The sequence below is a fragment of the Leguminivora glycinivorella genome, chromosome 5 (assembly GCF_023078275.1).
Source record: "Leguminivora glycinivorella isolate SPB_JAAS2020 chromosome 5, LegGlyc_1.1, whole genome shotgun sequence".
In the NCBI taxonomy this organism is placed as follows: domain Eukaryota; kingdom Metazoa; phylum Arthropoda; class Insecta; order Lepidoptera; family Tortricidae; genus Leguminivora; species Leguminivora glycinivorella.
The window spans coordinates 5867634-5883989 of NC_062975.1; the positions used below are offsets into that span (position 1 = coordinate 5867634).

Here is a 16356-nt window from a genome sequence, read left to right on the forward strand (position 1 = left end):
AGCAGTTAAGTATATTATAAATGCATTTACGTTTCTTAGAAATAAACAGATTAAATAAAAAATAAAAAACCTAGCTATTATTCATTTCCAAGTAGGCAAGTAAGTTCTCAGGTAGGTAACCAAATTAACCTACTTTGAAATAAAAGAAAGAAATCATACCATACATAATACCATAATCATACCAAATAATTGTCACACCACAATTTCCCCAGTCACACTTCTGACCGCTCAACTAATGCTTGCACCTGACATAACCGAAGTAACCTACTTACCACTCAAAGAAAGCAATACTTCGCGTCATATTGTTGTACCCAACGTGCTCTGTCATCCTGCTGTCCTTGTCGCACAATCGAAACTGGTTTAAGAGTGAGAGGGTAAGATTATCAAAGAAATGTGGTCAGGTTTTTGGTAATAGGCTAATAAATCGTCCGATGATCGGCTTATTGGCATCATAGGTTAGCAAGATAAGTAAAATGAACACGCCGAAATATGCCTGAAGTATCTTCAAATAAAGTTGAAATTCGATAAAAATGGTTTAAATAAGATGTGTCCGCTAAAACTATGAAGACACAAGCTTTGTTTGGTTTCGCAAGGATTGGCATATACGGATGATGTTTGATTTATCATTCACTTTATTTTGGAACCTCATTTTTGTACGTAATATTGCATTTTGAGAGATCTGGTTTTGATTTTATCGATTACATAGATCAAATTATTTTTAAAGTTTTTTCTTCTCGCCATCTCCGTTTTTTCCCATTACATATTATACTATATTATATTATAATCCTATCTGCTAATTAATTGTCAACATTTACCCATTTTGAGTGCATACCTACTTGCCCCCTCCACTCGTAATTTTTAGAAACCTCTTACAAAACAAGAGTTATAAAAAAAAATTAAAACATGGTCCTTCGAACCGGATAAAGTTGACAGTGCAGGGTGCGTAGCGTAGCCGTATGGCACAAACGCTCACGAAACGCTCACGAAACGAAACGCTCGTAGCTATCTATCTCTATCGCTCTTGCGTATTGGTGCCGTAGCCGAATGGCATTTCTGCGACGCGAAACGAAAACGAAACGCCGCGAAAGTTAGTCTGGCTCTGTCGCGCCAATATGCACGAGCGATAAAGATAGACATCTACGAGCGTTTCGTTTCGTGAGCGTTTCGTGAGCGTTTGTGCCATTCGGCTACGTACCTTGTTTATTTCAATAAACGTCTAAATTGCGATTTTGATACGATATGAATCGGAATTCGGATATAATGTGTCATATGTGACGTTGGTTGAGTAATTTTCACTTTTGTTACTGACGAATCCAATGCCGTACCGACCATATCGTATGCAATTTAATAAAATTAGGTACTTATTTAGTCTCATTAAGTAAATATTAGCCACATTCCTGCATGATTTAATACTATTATTATAGGTACTCTTAATAATAAATGACGCCAGTTCTAAACCTAGGTATTATTTAAAAACCAGACCAAGGTTAAAAACGCGTCTAAAACATCCGACTTACGCTCCATTTCTTCATAATGGAAGGTCACATTTCAACAAACCAATTGCCAACCATTGACTTAAATATCACTTTGTAAGGACGTGGCACACTGATTTCAAAAATAATACCAACTTATTAAATTTCACCGGGTATATTCGAAACTGATCAATCAATCGCAATATAACGTTCCACCAAGACGCATCAAAGGAGAATGTGCAATCGAAATTGTACTACTGTGTGGCTTCTAACAAAATAAAAAAACCCTGGTTTCACACAGCGTGTAGGTAGACATGGCATAGTTACTTATCTCGTTAAGTTCAACATGAATGGAACAAAACAATTGCAATTCCAGGGTTACTCTTCTAAGAAAAGTTATTCAATGTAATGTCCTTACTTTTTAAATCTTTGTTGCGAAAAGAGTGAATCACTAGACAGCCACATAACAGAAATATTAATCACTTAGCTATTCCGCCTTGGCAAAGTTTCGTCACGCCGTGATTTCTTTTATCCTGTATCAAGTGTTTGGGGGAATCAAATGCTTTCCCTTCTTAGGCACTCTGTAGACGTTCGCGGCGCGACGTGAATAAATATCATCTTTGCAATATTGTTGGAGCGGGTTTCCATTCGACGCTAATATAAACTTGCAGTCCCTAGATTGCTTCATTTTTCCTTGGGTGGGCTCACATAATTCGTTTGCGGTATTAATACCTCTAATTATTACTGGGGTAATAATTGAACTATAAATTTTTCTTTTCATAGTGTTCGTTTGTCTATCATGTTTTTATTAGTTTTTTTTTCCTCTCAATTCGCTCAAAGGTTGACTGGAAGAGATCCCTTATAGGGATAAGTTCGCCTTTGTACACCATATCTATACTGTATTTCTATGTCTTAACTTGTATTATGTACAATAAAGTGTTTACATACATACATACATACATACATACAATACCCCCATGCGTCTCGTGTAGACATTTTTTTAAAGAACTAGGAGTTCTCACTGTGCCTTAGTTTGTATGTGTTTGGTGTTGCTCACAAAGCTTATGTATAAAGAACGAATCTGTTTCGGAGCAACATGAACGCTTACTTAATAAGTTAATACGCGCACCAAAAACATGAAAGTGAAGTTTCGTCCTAGACTTGAGGTTGTTGCACATTCCGCTGGTCATCAAGGCATATGTATTTATAACCGGTTGCCTACTGAACTCAAAACAATTACAGATTGCTCTTTATTTAATAGAGAATTAAAAAAGTTCTTATTGAGAAGTTGTTTCTACACCGTAGACGAAATTTTTTATAATGTATAGTAGGTATCTAGATTTAGCATTTTTATCGTACTATCATATTTAGTTTTAAGGTTTCAAACACAATACCTAAAAAAAAAAAAAAAAAAAAAACTGTTTATTTCAGTCATTTATAGAATTTATACAAACAAAACTCTTAATCTATTATTATTCTTTATACCTGTATTCTTTCTTGAAATATATGAGTATGAGAGTATGAATAAATTGCACTTTTGATGTCCATGATCTATGAGACTATGACAGGTGTGATGTGCATGTGATATACCTAAGAGTAGGTATGTATAGTATACTACTATACTTACTCATTTAATTAGCACCAGTCTTATACGTAGAATGTTAGACGAAAAATATTGTCGTGGAAATGGTCGCTCTTGGTATTTGAATGAATAAATAATTTCTGGCCAACGTAGATTCGAGTCGGTGAAGCAAATCTTGTCACTAAAAAAATTAGGCAAATTGGAAAAAATTTGGACTCACCATTCAATTGTCTTCATATAAGAGCTATGGTTGGTTGTTCCTTGGTTCCGTGGTTGGTTGGTGTAACCGTCGGTTATTAATAAAATACCTAATCTAGAATTTATCATCTAAGTACCCACAAAATTATAACTTAAGTATTATCTCCATATCAATCGCTTGTGATACACGAAATGTCGATTTCCGAATTCCGTTTTAGGCTATACCGTCTCCACGAGCAACGGGCACGCGCAGCGATTCGAATCGAGATCTGTCATTGCGCAAGACGCGTGGGAACGCCCGTGCACGCTCCTCGCGCGCGTGCAAAAACTAACGGAACTCGCTTCCGACTTCTTGCGATTACATGGCAATTGTGGGGTGTATCTTAATTATGAGGCTGGGATTGATAGGCGTGTCAGTATGTGATGTAATTTAAGGGACGAGGATGGTGCGTTAATGCGTGCGCTTACGCATTTACTTACCTACTTAAGTACGTAGGTACTTCTTTATTTCTGTAAAAGGCAAAGCTATGAAAATAAATAGTAGCGAAGTAGGTACCTACCTACTCCAGACCAGGCACAATACTACGTACTCGTAATTACTAATTAGAAATGTTTTAGGAAGATCGCATTTTATATCTTGCGCGAATCAAGTTGCACTCTATATTTTTTATTACAGAGTTACTTAGTTACAGAACTGAGACCCTTTTTCAAGCTCTAAGAAATAGTCGAGCAGTGCGGGAGTATTTAGTGCCAACATGTATGTATGTACCTACATAAACAAATATGTAGTACAAACAAGTGTGTAGTGTGTGTCCATAGGTAGTTAGGTATCTATCTAATCAGAAAGGATTTTTGCTATACCTACCCTCAAAAAAAATGTAATATAGAAATATACTGCCAATATTAGTTGATACGAGTACTATTTACAAGAAACAGGTAGGTGCCATTAATTTAAGGAGACAAGAATGACACGACCTTCTCTCAGGTAACTTGCAATGAAATTAGTAACGCACCCTGGCGAGCATTCAACCAACCACACACCTTCCGATTCGTCGCATCATTGAGGAAGTTCTTTGTTTTCCGAAAGGAATTGACCTTTCGGCCATTATTGTGATAAACTCTAGTTCCTTTGTCTGTTTTTTTCACATTATTGAATCTAGTGATACTTATTCACATTTCAATTGTTGTCATTGGGGTATACGAACTCATTGTACTTAGCGATTTGCCATAATTTACTACTAATCGTTCACACAATGACTCGCAAATGAAAACTTTTTACCTACTTTGAAGTATTTTGGAAGTAAGGTATCTTTTGAATTTCGTCTAGTTATCCTGGAAAGAAATCTTCCAATACATATGTCTTTATTTATGACCTCAATGGTCTCATCTAAAAAAAGTCAGTGGTATAAAATTTATACCACTCCCCATTATATTAAAATTGTACTGTGTAGTGTACTTATAAAAAATGACGTGTAAAATATCATATTTTATCAATAAAAAATCTGAATCTGAATCTGTATGTTGTAAGTAATTTTTGAAGGGGATAGTATAAAACAAAATCATATTTAAGGAATCCATTTATTTGCTTCATCGCAATACAATAAAGACAAACAATAAATAATTTAATGTCTAAACTACACAGACAGACACCAATTACATCAGTATAATAAGTTTACAATAGACTTACAAGTGACCTTATAACATTTAATAGAATTTACTTATTATTATAATTCCCGTTAATTCGTTTGAGATATTTAGCTTTTTATGGGTAATTCGAATCAACAAGCCTGAGGTCGTGTTTGGTTAAAATTCAGCCGCTTTTATATGTCTTCAGTAAGCATTAATATTTTTGCGAAATATATTTAATAAAACGCGTTTATCGTCAAAACGGTTACGGTTGAATATCGTATGTTATAACGGCCGGTTCTTTAGGTCGACCTTTGGCCAGGTGCAGCATTCAGTGGATTTAAGAGCGCGATTGTCAAAACACCAAACGGGAAACGCGCAGATCAATTTTAGAGAATATAAAATTAACCGTATATTGCTTAACGCGGTAAAGGCAGCGGTGCGCGCAATGTTATGTGTCCTATGTTCCATGCGTCCCATTCCAACGCATAAAACAACCGCGAGCTGTGCCCATGCACAACATCGTGTAAGTCATCAAAATGGCTCTGGCCTTGTGAGAAATAAAAATATCTCCTCTAAAACCACTACCTCGTTTGTCTTGCTACTTGGGTCTTATACGACATACGACTTAAAAGATCTAACCGTTCGGGCTAATGGAAATCTTTGCCGATTTAAAAAGATTTAACTTTAAAGGTCTAAATTTGAGGCGTTTATATTTTAGATAAAAACTAATTTTATTTGTATTTCTTGTTATATATGTATGTATTTGGTTGGGAGCAGATAATTTTATTCTTACGAAAATTAAGGCATAACGTGTAAAATATTAAATGAATAGGTACTTAATGTATTCTGACAAATTATATTTTATCATATATATAACGAGATAGTTCCACAAATACTATAAATACTCTGAACCCGTATGGAGACACCCAATTACTTAACTATATCATCATCATTATCATCATCATCAATCCAACATAAAGATCTACAAACTATGTACTCTATGACACGTCTACTACTACATACCTATTTGTTTTTGAATAGGTTACAATAGGTATTCAATAAAAAATAGGTGAGTTAAATACATAGGCAGGTGTGAGTGAGTATGAATAGACTCTATGTCTTGAAAAAAGTAGAAAATTCTACTAGGTACAGTAGCAATTTACTATTTTATTTACCTAAAATACATCTATGGTACCATTATGTGAAATTCTGTTTCTTTCTTGTTCCAAAAGTCGAAAAGGCCGTTTTATGTAACAATAAAAATATAAATAGTTACAATGGTATTTAATTTCCGCTATGACTGTCACAGAATAAATTCTCATTCAAGCAAACATAATATAAAACATTTTTCTATATAACATTACACTCATAGGTGCATTCCACACTAATATTACTTAACCATTTAATTTAACTTGCACAAAATTAGTGAAGCTAAAGCCAAATAAATATATGATTAGTTTTTGGAAAACTTCAAAAATATTATGCATTAGGAAGATATGAGTGTAATTTTTTAGTTTTCCAAAGGTTAGCATAGCACACATAACTACATACGTATACATCTAAACAGCTAGCGAAAATAATCAAAAGTCAACATAACGTAAAATCACAAAAACATCACCAAACTTAACAGTCTACCTGTCCACGCCAACAAGTACATATCGTCACTACTTTTAAAAAATCTCGTATCTCACAGACTCACACTGCTCCTCAAAGACAAAACGTAGTAAGTATATACGCATTCCATACATACTTAATACATTTTTCTCTTCATTTACAGAAGAAGATACAAGTTTTTTTAAAAGTAGTGCCGATATTACGCCAATTTACTAAAGCGCGCCCAATTTACTAACCCCCTTATTCATAAAAAGTTACTGAACTGATTAGATAAGTGTTTTGTCCCTTTCTCAGATGCATAAGTCAACATGACAGAAAGGGACAAAACACTTTTTTTACTTTCAGTTCAGTAACTTTTTTATGAATAAGGTGGTAAAGCTTTAAACGACTCCGAATAAACGTATGTCGGGAATCATTCAAAGACTAAACAGTCTGGCTAAAAAGTTGCCATCACTTACTGCCATCCCTTTCATATTATTATTATTTATTAGTAAAAACATGTTTACATGACATTACAGTAAAACCAATGCGTCACGAAACATAGATATATCGGAACGATAAAACGATGTTGCTTCTTTTTAATTTACACTCTTTTTGCCTGGCTGTATTATAGCCAAATTGCCTAAAATAATGTTTCAATAATAGCCAAAAGAAATTTAGGCAATATATTAACAATAGTTTACAATACACTTCGTAATGTACAAGAAACAAAGCTAAAATAAAATGTATTGATATGACAGCTGTAAAAATTGACGGCGTATCTCCTTTTTAGAGCACGCTAGTTTCTAACTTAGATGGTGAACTGACGCCATCTGTTTTTGCGGAAATTCCTCGCATTACGATTAATTCACTATTCAACCCTTTATGGAGACCCTTGGCGTATTAATAACACCATTTAAATAAAAAAAAAACAATGACAACTTATTGTCAAACTTTCATTATTTATATAGAAAACAATATTTTACCATTTCTAAGGTAAAGTAAAATATAGTCATTAATAGTTTTGTTTTACATTAAAATAGGATAGCATTTTTAAATACATCTTAAGCCTTAACAATATATTTGAGAAACATGAGTAACTTATTGATAACACGAAAAAGTCCTAAGAAAACGAAAGTAATTTACTAACAATAAGCATTATAGTTATACCTAAACCGTATCCACTAATAACCAATTCCAATACCGATCAATATTAATAAATATAATTCAGAATTTTTGTTTTCTAAATTTTGTTAAAGAAACTACAAAGTACGTTAGCATACTAAATATTAACATAGGAATGATGACATTTATTCGGCCAATTTTAGAATATTCGTCAGGCCTTCTAGCTAAGAGTACAATCGTTGACGCTTCTTAACCTGCGTTTTCACTTAGTGTTAGTGTTCTGAGCACAGCTCTGAGCGAGCGACTTCCATACTTTATCGGTGTAAGAACGACGAAGGAATGCTCGCTCGTTCGAAGACATTTTCTAAGGCAGATCTTTTTAGACGGAACCTCAAGTGTTAAACTCAGCATGCTAACCGTAGGTAAAGGTTCAAAAACTATATGTGCTAAAGTTCAAGCAGTCATATCAAATATCAGTCAGCGAAGAAAGAAATGCAAGCTTCCCTGTCTTATCCAGTCACCACAAATATGGTATCGACTTGACTCGTCCCATTCGTTTTTTGCCATGTTCTTTCCATTCTTCGTCAGTTTCGTAAGTAGTGTGTTCTCTGATCATAAGAAATGTTTATATTTTTCTTAACGGCTCATTATTTAAGAACTTAACGAAAAACGAATGGGACGATCAAAGAAGACACCAAAAATATAAGGAACTAGTGAAATAATAATAAAAAAAACCTGATAATTTTATATATTCCGATTGGTAAAAAAATACCTCTCCATCAGTGGCTTACATGTGAAATTGTAAACAATAATGAAATATAAAATCAGGATATAATTATATCTTGAATATAGTAACAAAACTAAACTAACAATTTCAAAACCAGAAATATCTCTAAATGAAACCTATAATAGACATATTTATAATAATTTACCTATTTTATTTTAGTTTACCTTAAAATAATATTTCGAGACAACACATATACTTTTAATTTTTAATCCTACAACATATTTCGATGCCGGATATATTGATGTATAAATGATTTATTTGGGGACAGGAGTATTTTTGTATGATTAGGAATTATAATGATATTCTTATCCAATGAGATAACATACTAAAATAACTGCTGTGTAACGATAATCCATTTTTTGAACAGTATCTATCTATGGATAAACACGTTACGCTTTTATGGTAGCATGTTAGCTTTTGAACGCCTATTGCCACAAAGATGCAATGCCACAACGCCCGAAGTACAAAAGTTGTGTGTGTGTGGATTGAGTGAGCACCTTCCGAAAATAAAAAAAAATATGCTGATCATTTAGTAAAAGTTCTAAAACAATTGTAAAACGAATCTCTGAATTTGTAAAAAGATAAATCAAAAGATACAGCCATTAACATGTGCTCACTCAGTTCTCACAAACTACCAACGAAAACAGTGAATATATTCATTTAACATATAAATTTATATACTAACATTTAGTAAAAAATAGGCCAACCTACCTCTATAAATATTAGATCACCTAGTGACGTATTAAATTTTTTACAAATAGTTTCTTATGCTCACTCAATCCACACACTTTTGAAAAGCCGAATTTTGATGAAAAACATAAGATTTAGACCGCTATTACATGTGTATAGTTTAGTAAAAGTGAAATGGGAATTTGTAAAATACAAAACGAACCACTAACGTGTCAGGTTTTTTTATAATAAATTTTTGTAAGTGCTCACTCAGTCCACACGTTTTGAGAAAGTTAAAAATGTAAATATCTTACGATTTGTAGCACCTAAGACACTCGAAAGTACTTCAACATTTAGTAAAAATTTTTACTAAATATCCACCATCTAATATTTTATATTCGTTGTCTGGTTTTAAAGATATTCAGACATAACTTTTCTCATACAAATGTATCAAGTAGGGTGACCACACTATGTCGGCTCCTGATTTTCCCCACCTTCCCATTGTCATATTGAGATTGGGGAGTTTCGTTCAATTTTGATAATAGTTTACCGGATTTGTAAGTGGGAGCGAGAAAAGAATAACTATTTCTTGCTCCCACTTACAAATCCGGTACGCTCATCTGTTAGCGCGATTAGATTACCAGGTTCTGGTTTCTTACTAGTGAAGTATTATATTCTTTGTTTCTTACCAATTATCATTCATGTCCTTTTTAATGCATGCATGTCGATATGGTTATTATCCTGACGTCGATAAAAATTACACAATACACATCATCACTAGGCCAAGAACATAACCTAAAAACAGTTTGCAGATGGATATTTATATGGTATTAGTTTCATATTATCAAAATTGAACGAACGAAACTCCCCAATCTCAATATGACAATGGGAAGGTGGGGAAAATCAGGAGCCGACATAGTGTGGTCACCCTACTTGATACATTTGTATGAGAAAAGTTATGTCTGAATATCTTTAAAACCAGACAACGAATATAAAATATTAGATGGTGGATATTTAGTAAAAATTTTTACTAAATGTTGAAGTACTTTCGAGTGTCTTAGGTGCAACAAATCGTAAGATATTTACATTTTTAACTTTCTCAAAACGTGTGGACTGAGTGAGCACTTACAAAAATATATTATAAAAAAACCTGACACGTTAGTGGTTCGTTTTGTATTTTACAAATTCCCATTTCACTTTTACTAAACTATATACATATAATAGCGGTCTAAATCTTATGTTTTTCATCAAAATTCGGCTTTTCAAAAGTGTGTGGATTGAGTGAGCATAAGAAACTATTTGTAAAAAATTTAATACGTCACTAGGTGATCTAATATTTATAGAGGTAGGTTGGCCTATTTTTTACTAAATGTTAGTATATAAATATTATATGTTAAATGAATATATTCACTGTTTTCGTTGGTAGTTTGTGAGAACTGAGTGAGCACATGTTAATGGCTGTATCTTTTGATTTATCTTTTTACAAATTCAGAGATTCGTTTTACAATTGTTTTAGAACTTTTACTAAATGATCAGCATATTTTTTTTTATTTTCGGAAGGTGCTCACTCAATCCACACACACACCAAAAGTTATAAAACACATTAGGCTTAGAACCCAAGTGAAATCAAGCAAGTCTAACGACAGAATTAGCTTCGTATTTTGGCTTTAACTCGTAGTCGATATATCGAAACACATTACTGATGTCACGAAACGCTACGAAATATTTCTATCTCTATCGTTGCGTATTTATCGCTTTCGTTTGGCGTCGGAGAAATGCCATTCGGCTACGGGGCCTGATGTAGTACGAAATATTTTTTCTTCGTATTTTCACGGAAACGCACGGACGTGATATTTCAATCAGTCTCAGTACAAGAAGTTCTAACGTTGATCGAACTATCACAAATGTTTCCGAGAAATTACGATGAAATATTAATATGCATTATATCTGTACCACTTATAGGATCGTGGATCTCGTATTGCATCTGTGAAGTGATAGGACTTTATTTTACCGTAATAATACTGGAGTTTTAAATTATGAACCAAACGTTTGTTACATTTTAGTCCTCGAGGCGATATTGCTTTAAATTTAATAGCACATAAAAAATAGGTAAGGTAGTATGTGTCAAGACTTAACAATAATATTTTCTATTACACCTAGAATTAATTCTAATATATTTTTTTTATTATTTTCATCGCTTTATCATATACTCGTATTTTAGGAGAGCCAATATTATATACTTTTATTAACTAATTGTTTTATCGCTTGCCTTGCGAAGTTTCTGTAAAAACAAATTTTGGTCATTATTTTTCCGCAATGTTGGTTCAAGGCAAATGATTTTACAATTATGAGACTAGAACAAAATGTATGCATTCCTTTAGAGGTACATAGCCGGATATGTTCCCTTCCAAGCAGTTTTGCACTGGTTGAAAAACCGTCACGTTTTAGGGTATTTTCATGAATTATTTACCTAATTAAAACATAAACGTGTCATGAAAAATTTCTTACAAAAGTTGGCACAGAAGATGCTGGAAGGCAACTGAAAAAAAAGAAGTAAAAGTACAAATTCGATTGTAAACAAACCAAAAAAATTGTCCTTCAGAACGGCTTAGGGTTTTTCCAAACCTACCGACGCGGAATCGGCTTTAGCTGACCAAAAATCGCTCGTTAGTATGCGTCAAAGACTAATGTAACTCCGTATAGACAGATAAAGCCTAAGAAAATAACGTAAGAAAAAGGTACGGTGGCCTAGATGGCGTTACACCTTCGGGGGACGCTCGACTAGATGGCGCTAATATTATATTTGACATTTTAACACATATGAAGCTAAGAATATGGGCCAAATTGTCAAAACTGAGGTTCAAAAGTTTTAAGCCAGTGTCGAGAGATGGCCGTCTATGCACTGTGGTTACACATTTTACTTTGACAGTAACTCTCTATACAGTAGTTTTCGAAAAGTTTGTACAAAAATTAAGGAAAAAGTTGAATTGGTTTTTATTATTCCTTTTTTGTTACCAAGATTTATTTCATGAATTGAGATTTTAGTAAGTTTTGTTTGGTCATTAAGGTTCTCTAGTACCTATATTTTCTTAATTATAACAATTATCCTGTATATTTCTTACGAAAGTCGACTTATATCACTAACTGTTGGTATTGGTAGCAAAATAGGATCAATTAAAATTTGCTGACGTGGCTATGTACAAAGTTTTCGGGAACTGCTCTATAATACTGGATCCTCTTTCAGCAGCGACGCCGCGTAAGATTCTTCGTACTAACGAGCGGTTTCTGGTCGCTAGAGCCGATGCCGCGTCGGTAAGTTTGGGGAAGCCCTTACGCGGAGGTGTTCAAGTTGTTCAACTCAGTACAACTGCGCTCTCTTCGCAAGTAGTGATAGCTGAGATACCTTGGAAGCCTGCACCTTACGGTACCATGTTGAGGATGTTCCGGTTCTCCAGAGACTCCTTCAGAGCGTAGAAAAGTTGCAGCTGCTGCTCCGGTTTCAAGTTGTATACCTGGAAAGAGGAAGGTAATGTTATTTAGGGTTCGGACAAAACTAAATCGAAAGATGTATTATTTTTAGTGATCTCCAGGGGTAGGTCTAATAGTGATCGACTTCGGTCGAAGGGGTCGTCAAACTCTTTTGCTTTCAAAATTTCGCGCCAGTCGGTTTGTTTTACCCCCGACGCAAAAACGACGGGGTGTTATAAAGCCAGGTTTAGACGAGCAATTAAATTTGCAGAAGTTGACTTCCACGAGTGACTTGCGTCGTGTAAACAGCTAACTTCTGTATTTTTTCAACTTTCGCTAGCTTGCTGCAAGCTCTGCGTGTAAACATCAAAAAATAGACTCGGCAAGTAACTTCTGCAATTATCGTAGGTTGTATAACTTGCACGTTTAGACGAGCAATAAAACTTGCAGAACAATACTTTTGCAATGTAATGTCCATGTGTAAACAGTCGCTGCAAGATGACTTCTTGCAAGTTTTACAACTTGCAACACTTGCCGCAAGTACAACGTGTAAACACATTTTAGATATCCCTGCAATAACTTCTGTGTTTATTTTGTCGACGGAATAAAGTTTTCTTGCTGACATGTCGGATAGAAAAGTTTAGACCCGTGACAAAGTCATCAAATTGATATCGCACTATGAGCAACATGGAGAATTATGGGACACAAAGTGTAAAGATTATCGAAACAAAATTAGGAAAAAAAACCGGCCAAGAGCGTGTCGGGCCACGCTCAGTGTAGGGTTCCGTAGTTTTCCGTATTTTTCTCAAAAACTACTGAACCTATCAAGTTCAAAACAATTTTCCTAGAAAGTCTTTATGAAGTTCTACTGTTGTGATTTTTTCATATTTTTTAAACATATGGTTCAAAAGTTAGAGGGGGGGGGGGACGCACTTTTTTTCCTTTAGGAGCGATTATTTTCGAAAATATTAATATTATCAAAAAACTGTCTGAGTAAACCCTTATTCATTTTTAAATACCTATCCAACAATATATCACATGTTGGGGTTGGTATGAAAAAAAATATCAGCCCCCACTTTACATGTAGGGGGGGTACCCTAATAAAACATTTTTTTCCATTTTTTATTTTTGCACTTTGTTGGCGTGATTGATATACATATTGGTACCAAATTTCAGCTTTCTAGTGCTAACGGTTACTGAGATTATCCGCGGACGGACGGACGGACGGACGGACAGACAGACATGGCGAAACTATAAGGGTTCCTAGTTGACTACGGAACCCTAAAAACAGCTTTGCTGCAGCTAATCTAGCAGCAAAAAGCAGGCAGCAAAAATTGTTTTTAACTTGATAGGTTCAGTAGTTTCTGAGAAAAATACGGAAAACTACGGAAACCTACACTGAGCGTGGCCCGACACGCTCTTGGCCAGTTTTTACAATTTTTTTTATACCGTGAAGGTTCTTCTTATCGTAGTTCGATTAATAAATTGCGTTGTATTCCTATAACATCTCGTCTTAAAATCCAATCTTTTACCCCCTTCCGATTCTTCCGTGTTTTCTTCCCCACTACTATTATTATCGCCGCAGATGCACGCATTTTACTATGAGCGGGCATTTTTAATTTGTAAATACTTGTGGTATAATCGCCAACATACTTATCCCATTTAAACACGTATGCAAGAACTTGCCAGGAAGATCTTGCTAATAACTTCTAAAAAAGACTTGCGACAGAAAAATTGCAGGTAGTCTAAACAGACCAACGATTTGATGCAACAAAAGTTGCCACAAGTTATTGCTAATATAAACAGTCCTGCAAAATCTTCCAGCAAGAACTTGCTTGTCAGCTTGCAGATGTAACTTGTGCTACAAAAATTGCATGTAGTGTAAACAAAAACGCAAGTTATTGCTCAATTTATTGCAGCAAGAACTTGCTCGTCTAAACCTGGCTTAAGACTTATAAGTTTGACGTGATCAACCGATTTAGATTTCGTTTTTTTTTGTTTGAAAGCTGAATTAGTCGGGAGTGTTCTTAGCCATGTTTGATGAAAATCGGTCCACTATGTGTTTTTTTTTAATAATAAAATTTGATTCGTGGTTATTACACCGTCAAGGGGATGGCAAGACGGGCGATTGCCTGTGTGGTTTGCCCATGATGATATTATTGGTGTTACCTACAGCCCGACTATTTGATAGCCAAAATACTAACTTTGCGACAGTAATATACAGTAATATTTTCGCTTCCATGGTTTTCAATTAATTTATTTATTCTAATTTTGTAATGTCATTGATAGAAAATTTAGTTTTGTAGAATACTAACCATATATTTAATTATTATGTAATTGCCTGTGATCTCAGCAAATAAATGAATTGATAATGATGAAATCAGTTTGTCCTTTAAATAATTGAATATAGTTAGTACCTGTTGCAGCGGTGCGGATGAAGCTGGTGATGTAGACGTTGACGAACGTGGCCATGAGGAACTGGCAGTCGAAACGGTCCATAATGCCGCCGTGCCCGGGAATCACATCACCAAAGTCCTAGAATGACAAAAAAAAATTTGTATCAACTGTACTGTCTGATACTATTGTCCTATTGACGCTATTTTTTAACTAGCCTATTTTAGTGTAGTTCTGGGCAAAGGCAAAGGCCTCTCCTCGCTTTTTCCACTGGACACAGTCATCGGCGTTTTATCACTATTTTAGGTAGAATGCGTTCAAGTCATCCCATCTCATTTTCGGTCTGCCCGAAGAAGCCCCGAACCCTCTATGGTGTTCCGTGGGTAACCCTCATAACTCCAACCACGAAAGTTTCCACAAAACTAATTAAACAAATAATCTTTTTTCTCTACCAAGCGTCCACATTTGACAAGAATCGGTAGGAAAATGCGGCCTGTAAAAAATATTCAGATATTATTTTACCTCAACTTCACGTTTAAACTGCTTAATCAATTGGTTTTGCGAAAAATTTCTTTAATGGTCACGTAAAAAAGTAACCGAGAGTAAAAAGCATTACTTCCCTAATAAAAATCCACCTTCATTTTTTAATCCGTTATCTATGAAACATGCTCAATTAATTAAACAAACCTTAATCTTGAAAGCTCGCTTGAAGCCAGAAGCGAAGAACCCTCCAAACGGTCCGATGACTGAGCTGAATATGCTCAGCGCGAGGGAGTGGATCATGAACGGGTACATGTTGAGCTTCTCCATACCGAACTGTGGAACAAAAACGAATTATTAATATACTTGTGTAGAGAATACTCACTTTCATAACGTTCGTCATACATGATCGTCGGTTTCGAGTACGACCTGGCCTTTTTGCAATATTTCAACGATTTGATCAACAAAACAAAATTAATATTATTGTTGTATTGCTTGTTATGGATAAAGTACTAGACTTTCATATATTTATATACATAGAAAACAACCATGACAAATAAATTCCCTCACCGGAACTCAAACCCACAAACATACATTACTATACCCTTACTGAAAAATGTATCTATACTAATATAAATGGGAAAGTGTGTGTGTCTGTTTGTTTGTCCGTCTTTCACGGCTAAACGGAGCAACGAATTGACGTGATATTTTAAGTGAAAATAGTTGAGGGAATGGAGAGTGACATAGGCTACGTTTTGTCTCTTTCTAACGCGAGCGAAGTCGCGGGCAAAAGCTAGTAAACTATATTTGTAGAAAAACGAGTACAGCAGCCATAGAGCTTTAAATTAATTTTCAATTATACTATCTTCGTCGACGACCTATGACGAGATTTGTTTTTTGTGACGTTAATGTGAGTAAAATGTATTATTGATTAATGACTAGATAAAACGCAAACAGCA

General features: G+C 34.7%; 1 protein-coding gene across 1 annotated transcript in view; it reads right to left on the bottom strand.

Annotated features, from left to right (window-relative positions):
• Positions 1 to 12166: 12166 nt before the first annotated feature.
• The window catches only part of LOC125226301 (phosphatidate cytidylyltransferase, photoreceptor-specific), a 46830-nt gene continuing 42640 nt past the window's right edge, over positions 12167 to 16356 (bottom strand). Inside the window, exons 8-11 of the mRNA XM_048130239.1 lie at positions 15605 to 15733; positions 14941 to 15058; positions 14464 to 14474; positions 12167 to 12567 (exon numbers count right to left, since the gene is read on the bottom strand). Coding sequence (XP_047986196.1) covers positions 12475 to 12567; positions 14464 to 14474; positions 14941 to 15058; positions 15605 to 15733 — 351 coding nt within the window. The 3' untranslated portion in view covers positions 12167 to 12474. The remainder of the gene's footprint in view (positions 12568 to 14463; positions 14475 to 14940; positions 15059 to 15604; positions 15734 to 16356) is intronic.